The sequence below is a fragment of the Heptranchias perlo genome, chromosome 28 (genome assembly GCF_035084215.1).
Source record: "Heptranchias perlo isolate sHepPer1 chromosome 28, sHepPer1.hap1, whole genome shotgun sequence".
NCBI classification, from domain to species: Eukaryota; Metazoa; Chordata; class Chondrichthyes; order Hexanchiformes; family Hexanchidae; genus Heptranchias; species Heptranchias perlo.
In genome coordinates this window covers 7,433,099-7,445,832 of record NC_090352.1, presented here as the reverse complement: position 1 = coordinate 7,445,832, position 12,734 = coordinate 7,433,099, and the positions used below count along the sequence as shown (strand labels likewise).

The 12,734-nt window shown below is 47.2% G+C and overlaps 1 protein-coding gene across 1 annotated transcript in view; it reads left to right on the top strand.

Annotated features, from left to right (window-relative positions):
* The window catches only part of mmp28 (matrix metallopeptidase 28), a 102,890-nt gene extending 90,834 nt beyond the window's left edge, over window positions 1-12,056 (top strand). The window contains exon 8 of the mRNA XM_068007986.1: window positions 8,033-12,056. Coding sequence (XP_067864087.1) covers window positions 8,033-8,436 — 404 coding nt within the window. The 3' untranslated portion in view covers window positions 8,437-12,056. The remainder of the gene's footprint in view (window positions 1-8,032) is intronic.
* The last annotated feature ends 678 nt before the right edge of the window (window positions 12,057-12,734 follow it).

Sequence of the window (12,734 nt, the reverse complement as noted above, 5' to 3'; positions counted from 1 at the left end):
AGGCTCAGCCTATCAGTGTCCAGCTTCCACAGCAGTGCCGGTGTTGACTAGGCTCAGCCTATCAGTGTCCAGCTTCCACAGCAGTGCCGGTGTTGACTAGGCTCAGCCTATCAGTGTCCAGCTTCCACAGCAGTGCCGGTGTTGACTAGGCTCAGCCTATCAGTGTCCAGCTTCCACAGCAGTGCCGGTGTTGACTAGGCTCAGCCTATCAGTGTCCAGCTTCCACAGCAGTGCCGGTGTTGACTAGGCTCAGCCTATCAGTGTCCAGCTTCCACAGCAGTGCCGGTGTTGACTAGGCTCAGCCTATCAGTGTCCAGCTTCCACAGCAGTGCCGGTGTTGACTAGGCTCAGCCTATCAGTGTCCAGCTTCCACAGCGGTGCTGGTGTTGACTAGGCTCAGCCTATCAGTGTCCAGCTTCCACAGCAGTGCCGGTGTTGACTAGGCTCAGCCTATCAGTGTCCAGCTTCCACAGCAGTGCCGGTGTTGACTAGGCTCAGCCTATCAGTGTCCAGCTTCCACAGCAGTGCCGGTGTTGACTAGGCTCAGCCTATCAGTGTCCAGCTTCCACAGCAGTGCCGGTATTGACTAGGCTCAGCCTATCAGTGTCCAGCTTCCACAGCAGTGCCGGTGTTGACTAGGCTCAGCCTATCAGTGTCCAGCTTCCACAGCAGAGCTAAAATGTTCTGCAGCTCCCCACTGGTGAGACCCATGTGGACACTGGGACCAGGCCAGGTGGATTATTGGGGACATTGGCCAGGATACAGGGGCACTCAGGTGCTCATTAAATTATACACGATCGAAGCATTAGCAGGCCTGAGAGACCGGGATGACGTTTGGACACCTGCTCATTAGCACGATGTCCAATATCTCCGACCCTTGTGACAATGATCAGGATTGACTGACTGTTCTGATTTCAGAGGCTTTTGTCTGGGGAAAAGTTCCATTAGGCTTCAGTTCTGGCTGGAGATTGAAACTCTGGATATACTGGAAATTCCCAAGATCCATATGTAACATTGCATCATGAAAGTACTGTGAAAGGCCGTTTCATTCAAAGGTTCTGTAGGAAACATGTCCTAACAGGGATATTTTAACCCCTTGTGGAACATAGGAACATAGGAACAGGAGTAGGCCATTCAGCCCCTCGTGCCTGCTCTGCCATTTGATAAGATCATGGCTGATCTGTGATCTAACTCCATATACCTGCCTTTGGCCCATATCCCTTAGCTTTTTGGCAACCAAAGGTATTATCTATCTCAGTTTTAAATTTAGCAATTGAGCTAGTATCAATTGCCGTTTGCGGAAGAGAGTTCCAAACTTCTACCATCCTTTGTGTGTAGAAATGTTTTCTAATCTCACTCCTGAAAGGTCTGGCTCTAATTTTTAGACTGTGCCCCCTACTCCTAAAATCCCCAACCAGCGGAAATAGTTTCTCTCTATCAACCCTATCTGTTCCCCTTAATATCTAATAAACTTTGATCAGATCACCCCTTAACCTTCGAAACTCTAATGAATACAACCCCAATTTGTGTAATCTCTCCTCATAACTTAACCCTTGAAGTCCGGGTATCATTCTAGTAAACCTACGCTGCACTCCCTCCAAGGCCAATATGTCCTTCTGAAGGTGCAGTGCCCAGAACTGCTCTCAGTACTCCGGGTGCGGTCTAACCAGGGTTTTGTATAGCTGCAGCATAACTTCTGCCCCCTTGTACTTTAGTCCTCTAGATATAAAGGCCAGCATTCCATTAGCCTTATTGATTATTTTCTGCACCTGTTCATGACACTTCAATGATCTATGTACCTGAACCCCATAGTCCCTTTGGACATCCACTGTTTTTAACTTTTTACCATTTAGAAAGTACCCTGTTCTATCCTTTTTTGATCCAAAGTGGATGACCTCACATTTGCCTACATTGAATTCCATTTGCCACAGTTTTGCCCATTCACCTAGTCAGTCAATATCCCTTTGTAATTTTATGTTTTCATCTCCACTGCTTACAATGCCACCAATCTTTGTGTCATCGGCAAACTTAGACATGAGACTTTCTATGCCTTCATCTAAGTTGTTAATAAATATTGTGAATAATTGAGGTCCCAAGACAGATCCACTAGTCACATCCTGCCAATGTGAGTACTTACCCATTATCCCTACTCTCTGTCGCCTTTCGCTCAGTCAATTTCCTATCCAAGTCCGTACTTTTCCCTCGATTCCATGGGCTTCTATCTCAGCTAACAGTGTCTTCTGTGGGACCTTATCAAATGCCTTCTGGAAGTCCATATAAATAACATCCATTGACATTCCCCTGTCCACTACTTTAGTCACCTCTTCAAAAAATTCAATCAGGTTTGTCAGGCACGACCTACCTTTCACAAATCCATGCTAGCTCTCTCTGATTAACTGAAAATTCTCGAGGTGTTCAGTCACCCTATTTTTAATTATAGACTAATGGACTATGGACTAATTCTAGTATTGTTTTTAATCAATACCTTGCTGCATCTGAATACTTCTTTGTATTATTCACCCTGTATAGAAATCTATTTGTTTTCACCTGTACACATTAGTATGATGGGGTGGCCTGAGTCAGGAGGATGTGATGGGCATCCTATGTGGTCACCAGTGGTCAATTGTGCACACTATGGCACACTCACGGTGCAGGTTTCAGTTCATAGGCCAGCATTTATTGCCCATCCCTAGTTGCCCTTGAGAAGGTGGTGGTGGGCCTTCTCCTTGAACTGCTGCAGTCCGTGTGGTGAAGGTTCTCCCACAGTGCTGCATGTAGTATCTTGCTAGGACATTTCAGAGGGCAGTTAAGAGTCAACCACGTTGTTGTGGGGCTGGAGTCACATATAGACCAGACCGGGCAAGGACGGCAGGTTTCCTTCCCTAAAGGATATTAACGAAGCTGCTGGGTTTTCATGACAATCCGAAAGCTTCAAGGTCATTTTTTATTATGGTACCAGCTTTTTATTTCCAGATCTTTAAAACTGAATTCAAATTCTCAAACTGCCATGGTGGGATTTTAACTCATATTTTCCACATTATCAGTCTAGGCCTTAACATGACCACTACTCGACCCTACCAGTACCTAGTACACAATAAAAACCCTCTCACTCACTCCACCTCTCCTCCCCACTATCTGGAGTTCCAATGGACTAAATCCCTTTCTATTCACTCCATGGCCCAAGCAACAGATTATTTCTCATTTACCACTTGTGTGTGGATTTCTTTTCAGTCATTAAATCTGCTTGTCTGCTATAGGTGTTAATTCAAAGCAAATCTGATGGAGATGCGAGGTTTCCTGACTGGAAAAGGCTTGCTTTGCATGATGTATCTGGGTCTATCTCTGGCTACTACTGAACTGATCAGATGCCAGAGTTCTTGCCAGCTCTGGGTTTCAGCACGTAGCTCAGTGCTTGATGCACTGCCTGCTGTGTCACTGAGCCAACATGCCAGGGAGGGCTTATGTTCAGCTTCCTGGTAAGTACGGATCTCAGCCAGGGCAGTGACTCTGAAACTACAGCTGAGCTCAGTTTGCCTGCAGCAGGGAAGGGAAAATCCCAGGCAGAGTTCCTGCTCCTGATTACTACACAGTGACACCCTGCTGTCAGTCCGTGTGGATGCTGAATTGGGAACAGAATCGGGTTTAATTGTGATGCCCCCCACATTCAAATATCTTGTGAACACGCGGTCTCCGGGTTCACTGGATGGCCCGGCATGAGACTGTGTCTTCACAAAAGAAGGGAGAGCATTAAGGAGAAAACTTGGGTTAAGCCGTTTAGAAATCCTGATTTCAAAGGTAACATTTCTTGGTGAATTGTGGGGATTCGATTAGTCAGGCAATCTCTCTTAAAACAGCTCAGATGTGGACAGCTCTTTTATTTTTTGCTCCCTCTAAGCCTATTATATTTATGATGGAGTTTGATGTACTGGAGACAGATAGATAATGTGGCAAATGGGAATGACGAATGGGGGAACAACAACAACAACAACCTGCAAGCTGCCCACCACAACTCACAGGCCACACACAGGCAGCTATTCAACCATGACAGGCACACCACCCAGACACATGTCCCACTTTTAACGTACTAAAATGTCCCAAGGCGCTTCAGAGGAGCCACTAAGGCACATAAGGAGATATTAGGACAGGTGACCAACAGCTTGGTCAAAAGAGGTAGGTTTTAAAGAGCGTCTTAAAGGAGGGGAGAGGCAGAGAGTTTGGGGAGGGAATTCCAGAGCTTAGGGCCTAGATAGCTGAAGGCACGGCCATCAACGGAGGGGTGAAGGAAATCGGGGATGCGGAAAAAGCCAGAAGTGGAGGAACACTGAGTTCTCGGAGGGTTTTAGGGCTGGAAGAGGTTACAGAGATAGGGAGGGGCGAGGCCATGGAGGGATTTGAACACAAGGATGAGGATTTTAAAATCGAGGCGTTGCTGGACCGGGAGCCAATGTAGGTCACAGGGGTGATAGGTGAACGGGACTTGATGCGAGTTAAGATACGGGCAGCAGAGATTGGATGAACTCTAGTTTACGGAGGGTGGAAGATGGGAGGTCGACCATGAGAGCATTGGAACAGTCTCTGGGCAGTAAATTGGTCCGTGTAGCACCCGTTGTTTTGGCACTGTGCAACTTCTCGAACATCCAAGATGGCGTCTTGGCTACGCAAGCACGTTTCCAGCGTGACATGTGCCAGACGCCATTTTGGTATAGGAGTTAACGCAGGGCGCAAATACCGAACGCCGGAATCATGTAAAGTAGGGAGAAAATGGATACAATCAGTGTGCATCGCTGATTTAAAGTGATAGTCACCATTTTGGCACTTAACGCTCAACCCAACGCACAGTCTTAACCCCGAACACCTGAACGTGCCTTAGAGAGCCTGGAGGACCCCCACCAGTGCTATTTAAAGGGACCATGCAGGATTTACAGGTTAGTGGCTGGATTATTGCTTCTGGCTGTCGATACATTTGTAACTGTTTTTTGGAGGTCTCCTAGACTTGAATACTAGGACATGGGGACATGGCCTAATATTTAGAGCCAGGATGTGCAGGAGTGAAGTTAGGAAATACTTCTACACGCAGAGGGTGGGAGAAGTTTGGAACGCTTTTCTGCAAACTGCAGTTGTGCTAGCTCAGTTGTGAATTCTGAATCTGAGATTGATAGATTTCTGTGAACCAAGAGTATTAAGGGATATGGGGCTAAGGCAGGTATATGAAGTTAGGTCATATTGATCTCATTGAATGGCAGAACAGGCTCGAGGGGCTAAATGCCACTGCCACTTGCTGCCTTCTGTTACGTGCCACCTTCTCCTGCAAGAAAGTGGGACATGTGTCTGGGTGGTGTGCCTGTCATGGTTGAATAGCTGCCTGTGTGTGGCCTGTGAGTTGTGGTGGGCAGCTTGCAACAGGGTAAGGAAGGATGAGAGGTAATATCTGATTGGAAGAATTGAGTATTGATGGAGTTTGTTGTTATGTGGGTGATGGGGGCTGTGGTGTGTGGTGCAGTTGGTGGGAGATACCACTTGAGAGTTGACCTCACTCACCTTGACCACTCATATCAAAGCAATGAACTTCTTCCTGCACTGCATCCATGTTCATGATAGTGTGCACCTGGCATTGACTTCATCCCCCGCTGCCTCCCACTGCCTTTTGGATATATGTCTGGAGGCCTCTTGCCCTGCCCCCCTCCCTGCCCCGCGAATATAGGATGTCCCTCCTGCTGCCTTCCTCTTGCACCAAGGTCTCTAGCGAATCATCAGAGAACCTTGGTGCCAGCTCTCTCGCAGGCCTGGTACCAACTCAGATCAGCCGATTGGTGAGGTCTGGCTTGCAGATTGGAGGATATGGGATTTAGTAGTGCGCAACCTTTATTCAATGCTTTAACATAATTCATCAGTGTGTAAACATAGGGACGGGACCTGCACCTGTGTTTTACGTGTGCGCTGTCTGATCTCCGTTCAGACTCCGTGCAGACAGCAGACTTTTATTTTTAGCAAATAGCAGGTACCGGCTACCTTTAAGAGATTCTAAGAGACATCGGGGGAAAAATTGGAAAGGGTCTGTTTTTGAGCGGGCGCAGGACGATCCGCGATTACCCACGCCCAATGGTCCCTGCGGACGCAGGACGAGATTTTCGTCAGGCCCGAGGACTCACCTGCAATCTGCGCTGGAAATCAGCTTTGAACGAGGATTCCCACCAGCAGGGGGGGCTCCAATCTCTTAAAGGCAGGCTGTTTGTTAGAAATCTCTTAAAGGTAGCCGGTGCCTGTTATTTGTGCAGACAGTAGACTGTTATTTTCAGCAGAGTCTGAACGGAGATCAGACATCGCACACGTAAAGCACAGATGCAGGTGCCATCTCTATGTTTATACACTGTTGAGTTATGGTAAAACATTGAATAAATGTTGTGCACCACTAAATCCCACATCCTTCAATCTGCATGCCAGACCTCACCAATCTGAGTTTGTACCAGGTCTGCGAGAGTGGGTGCGCCAAGGTTCTCTGCTGATGCACCAGAGGCCTTGGTGCAAGAGGTGGACAGAAGGAGCGACACACTATATCCGTTGGGGAGGGGGCAGTGGGGCTAGAGGGCCTCCAGACATATATCCGCAGTGGGGGACAGACATATACCCAAAAGGCAGTGGGAGGCAGTAGGGGACGAAGTCAATGCCAGGAGCACAGCATCATGAACATGGATACAGTGCAGGAAGAAGTTCAATGCTTTGACATGAGTGGTCAAGGTGAGTGAGGTCAACTGAAGAGTGGCGTCTCCTACCAACTACACCATGAGCCGTGTCCACTCCTTCACACACTAAACCCCCCAACACCCACTTAACAAACTCTTTCCATCAGTACTCAACTCTTCCAATCAGATGCTTTCCTCTCACCTTCACACATTACCACTGTTGCAAGCCGCCAACCCACAACTCACAGGCCACACACACTGGCAGCTATTCAACCATGACAGGCACATCGGCCAGACACACGTCCCGCTTTCTTGCAGGAGAAGGTGGTGCATATCAAGAGGCAGCAAGTGGCAGTGGCATTTAGCCCCTCGAGCCTGTTCTGCCATTCAGTGAGATCATGGTGGACCTGTGACCTAACTCCATATACCCACCTTAGCCCCATATCCCTTCATACCCTCGGTTCACAGAAATCTATCAATCTCAGACTTACAATTCACAAGTGAGCTAGCATCAACTGCCATTTGCAGAAGAGCGTTCCAAACTTCTCCCACCCTTTGCGTGTAGAAGCATTTCCTAACTTCACTCCTGCACCTCCCGGCTCTAAATGTTAGGCTATGTCCCCGCGTCCTAGTATTCAAGTATTGGAGACCTCCAAAAACAGTTACAAATGTCTCGGCAGCCAGAAGCAATAATCCAGCCACTAACCTGTAAATCCTGCATGGTCCCTTTAAATAGCGCTGGTGGGGGGTCCTCCAGGCACTCTAAGACACGTTCAGATGGTCGGGGTTAAGATTGTGCGTTGAGTTGAGTGTTAAGTCCCAAAATGGTGTCTATCACTTTAAATCAGAGATACACACTGATTGAAGCCATTTTCTCCCTACTTTACATGATTCCAGCGTTCGTTGTCTGCGCCCTGCGCTAACTCCTATACCAAGATGGCGTCTGGCACACGTCACGCTGGAAACGTGCGTGCGCATCCATCTTGGATGTCGGAGAGGCCGTTAGCGCCGAAACAATGGGCGCTACACGGCCCAATTTAACGCCCGTCCTCGCTCTGAGATTGGGGCTCCCCCTGCTGGTGGAAAATGCAAATTGCGTTGAATCCTCATGCTGATTTCCAACACTGCTTGCAGGCGAGCCCTCAGACCGTACAAAAGTCTCACCCTGCCTGCGCAGGGGCCAGCGGGCACGGGTTAATAGCGGATCGCGCTACCCGTGCCCGAAAATAGGCCTTATCCAATTTTTTTATTCCCCCCCCCCCTGTGGCTTGAAGCAAACTCTCGCACCATGTTGCCCCCTGCTGTTTGTAACTGGTAAGACCAGTCTAACGAATCACTTCTTCTTAAACCAGGTGGTCGCTGCTGGAGATATACGGACAGCCGGCTGGATGAGGGCTTCCCGATGAAGGTTAAGGCCATGGGCCTGCCTCGCCATCCAGATGCCGCCTTCTACTTCCGCCCGCTGAGTCACGTGGTCATTTTCAAAGGGTCAAAGTACTACGTCTTAAACGAAGAGCTAATGCAGGTGGAGCAGTACTACCCCAGAACCCTCAGCGATTGGAAAGGCGTCCCGGTCGGCATCAATGGAGTCTTCACCTGGAACGACAAGCGGACCTATTTCTTCAAAGATGAGACTTTTTGGAAATTTGACAACAGCAGACTGAAAGTGCTGTCCCAGGGCAAGTGGGCGGAGGAACTGGAATGGACCGGGTGTTGTCCCAGGAACATTACAAACACTGGACACCTGCAGACGTGACCCAAGGAGGTGGAGCTCCAGCAGAACTTGGAAATTAAAGTGCAATTCTCTTCCGAATTCCTGCCTGTTCTCATTTTGAGAGAAATGAAGGTTCCTGCCCAGCCTTTTCGTGAAAGCTGGACTCAGGAGCTCACAGCCCAATGCAGAGCACTCCAAAAATAGGGGATAGGGAATACAGTACGCCAAACACAGGGATAGGGAATACAGTACCCCAAACACATGGATAGAGTATACAGGACCCCAAACACAGGGATAGGGAATACAGTACCCCAAACACAGGGATAGGGAATACAGTACCCCAAACACAGGGATAGGGAATACAGTACCCCAAACACATGGATAGAGTATACAGGACCCCAAACACAGGGATAGGGAATACAGGACCCCAAACACAGGGATAGGGAATACAGTACCCCAAACACAGGGATAGGGAATACAGGACCCCAAACACAGGGATAGGGAATACAGTACCCCAAACACAGGGATAGAGTATACAGGACCCCAAACAGAGGGATAGGGGTATACAGTACCCCAAACACAGGGATAGAGTATACAGTACCCCAAACACAGGGATAGAGTATACAGGACCCCAAACAGAGGGATAGGGGTATACAGTACCCCAAACACAGGGATAGGGGTATACAGTACCCCAAACACAGGGATAGGGGTATACAGGACCCCAAACACAGGGATAGAGTATACAGTACCCCAAAAATAGGGATAGAGTATACCTCACCCCAAACACAGGGATAGAGTATACCTCACCCCAAACGCAGGGATAGGGAATACAGTACCCCAAAACACAGGGTCAGGTTATACAGAACCCCAAAAATAGGGATAGAGTATACCTCACCTCAAACACAGGGATAGGGGTATACAGGACCCCAAACACAGGGATAGAGTATACAGTACCCCAAACACAGGGATAGAGTATACCTCACCCCAAACACAGGGTCAGGGTATACAGTACCCCAAAAATAGGGATAGAGTATACCTCACCCCAAACACAGGGACAGGGTATACAGGACCCCAAAAACAGGGGTAGTGTATACAGGAGCTCCAACACGGGGATGGAGTTTCCCAAGTGGGATGTATTCCTACGGGGGAGAGAGTGTGCATTCCATATCATGCAAAATTAAAAAGAACAAGCAGAAGAAGAGGACCTTGTAACCCCGTTGTGTTTGGGAATTGTTGTGTTGGTCCTTGAGAAGTTAATGAGTGAATAGTGGAGTCAGTGTGCAAAACATACAAATTCTTGACCCATAAAGTATAGAACCAGGAACAGTGGAACACCCAGTGGGCACGCCATTGTACTGCTTTCATAGGAACATAGGAATTGCAAGGCAGAAAAAGACAAGGTCCATCTAGTTCACCTTCTACCATCCTGGTAGTCGCATGTTACAATGATAACGGAGTTGTTGACTAATCATAGCAATCAATCTCTATCAATGAGTCTACAACAGACCCAGACATGAGGTGAGGAAAACCCCAGTGGTGGAGAACTTTGGGAATCATAGGCCCAAAGTCACCTTTTTCCTCTCAACCATGTTACACTCACCACGTCATGTCTCAAATTACTCACATACTGTATCCCAAAATATTATTTTCTGAAAGAAATCCATCTTATTTGCATTTGAATGAGTGGCCCTCTTCTGAGTGTCGAAACAGCTTTGCATCCTGAAAATTATTGCCTTCTGTCACTAACAGGACTGTGGATGGCAAAACTGACACAAAAATACTGTCAGGACAGAGAAATTTTTTTTAAAAGCCTCTAGGAACAATTCACTAACTGTAGGAGTGAGACTGCACATCTTCATTTGTTCCCTTTCTGGGCCTCCAAGGCTGGGTGTCATGTCAGGACCATAAATCATGTAATTAACAGGGTCCTTACGATATGAATTACCAGCCCGAAATGGCTGTGGCGGGAATAATACACATTAACGTCGTATATCCAGCAATTTTCGATCGCCATTAAGGTCATTCGGGAGCCTCGTGACAAGAAAGGACTTTTATCGGCTTTGGTGAGGCTAACGGAGGAGCGGCATAAATCGTCCAGCAATTTGCGGAGGAGCGGGTCTCATGGTGTATCTCCTTTACTCCGCAAACCCCCGAATTAATGGGCCAGATTTTGCTGTCAAAGTAACAGTGAGGCTGATGGCATTCACCGTTATTTATGTGCAACTTCAGGCGAGGGGCAAATACGCGGTTAAATGTCAATATCCAAAGTTGCTGTGCGAGTTGGGTCACTCTGCTGTTAGCTTCATGAAAGCAGAAAGTTAAGTCTTGTCCATTTCAGTCTAAGTAACCTTTTAACGACATGATAATTGTTAATTACTGTCAATCAACCTCTGGCACTGAAAATGAATTATTACAAGTGTGGAGTCTCATTCCTTCAGGTTTTAATTGTTGCAGATTTTAAAAATGTCACATTTTTTAAAAAAAATTCCTTTCAGTCTCTTTTTTCTCTCTCTTAATCTGATCTTTCTTTTCCTCTCTTTATTTCTTCCTGTACCTGATTTCACATTGAATTCACCCACTCTAATTCTCAGTCCTTGCGCTGTTTATTTCTCTGATTGGTTAAGGAGGTACAAAGTTACTTGCCCTGTTCACTCAGGTCCCGAACGCCCTGTTTCCCCTCGCTGCGAAGTTATCAGCTCTCACTTTCAGCAACTTAGTGGGCAAAAATGTTTTGAGCTGAAGGCTGCAGGGGGCAAGTCTAACTAACGGTAGATGCCGTTCGATGCCCTGCTACAGCAAAATCTGGCCCAATAGTGACGAGTGCCTTTAATGCATCATTCTAACGACGGGACTTCCCAGTAATTTCAGGCTTTTCAGAGATTGAAGTATATTGTTGGGGAAGTGTAAAGAGTGTCCATTAGATCCATACTATTACCTGAACTCAGAGTACTTGATGCTGACACTGGGTGCAAAAGGTCGAAAAGTGTTCCATTTCCCCTCACTGACATCGCTCATCTTGACGAGTGATTTAAAAAAAAAATCAATATCCTTTAAAAAAGACTTTACCTTGCAGTTGAAATGTCCCAGAACACCACAAACTAAACCTTTGGTCCAAGAGTTGCCAAGTTTAAGGTTTATTTATTTAAGCAGAAGTCACGGTCAGACTGTGGTTAACACGCCGCCATTTTGCGGGATGGAAAGGCCTTGTGTTCTGGTGATCTGTGTGAATATAAACATGACCTGGGCCAAGAGGTCAAGTCACAAGAGCATCGCCTGCTGGTATAATTCCTGAATCCTTTCAAAACAAACCGTTTGCACAAATCCCGAGGGAGGGGACAGGAAACCAGAGGTTGCATTTTGACTGGTTTCATCGGTTATTGTTTAAAATGACATTTCCACGTATCCTATCACTTTTTTATTTATGAGTTTGCCGACGGAGCTTGTGATTTTCCGATGTGCGCTGGGTGCAGTCCCTCGACACTTGTCCACACTCCGAAAGTTACCCTCCCAGTGTTGCCATGGGGAGGCCGGTTGAGCTCAGGACATGTAGCGCAGCCCTGGTTTTGTCATGTGACGCTTTTACTCAACCAAAGTTTTGAAGAGACTGTGTACTTTCATTGATCGTTTTGAGCTGTAATTAAACCAAAACCTTTTATGGGTCAGATTTCTTCCCTTTCTTAAACAGTGGAGCAGCCCTCCAATCTATGGGCATCGACCTCGAAGAGCTGTTGAATAGATGAGCTAATCGCTCATTATACGAGCTCCCTCCTCTCACTGAACATGTCTTTAAGTCCTGCATCACTCATCAACCTTAAGTGCATTAATCTCAGCTGAAACCACTTTCGCAGTTACTTCTAGTCAAGTGATTTTAGCCGCCTATCTACCCTGTAATACTGGGACTGCGGCTTTGTCCATTTAGCTCACCATCCGTATCCGTATCTTCTACCCAGCCTGCCCTGCCAAATCGCTCAATGGGCCAATCTTAATGTTAATATTAATATTGCCGTCATGCTGACTCTACAGGGTTCCAGACACCCCATAGTGTTCAAACACCAGGAAACTGCAATGTGCTTTCATCAGCCTATTTTATTAGCACTCTGTGTTCTGCACTCTTAGTCAAAAACACTGGCTCTGCTTCTGCTCAGTGCCAGGTTTTTGCAGGCGGAACAAAGTTAAAATGGCGTCGGGTGCTAACGGCACCATCGGACCCCGACCATTGTATTTTAACGAGGTGCCCACCCTCCTGGGACGAAGGTCTCCGACTCTGAACATAACTCGCCTGTTGAAATGGCACAGAGTAAGCAAGGTGAGAATCACACTGCCTCGATTTTACATATGCA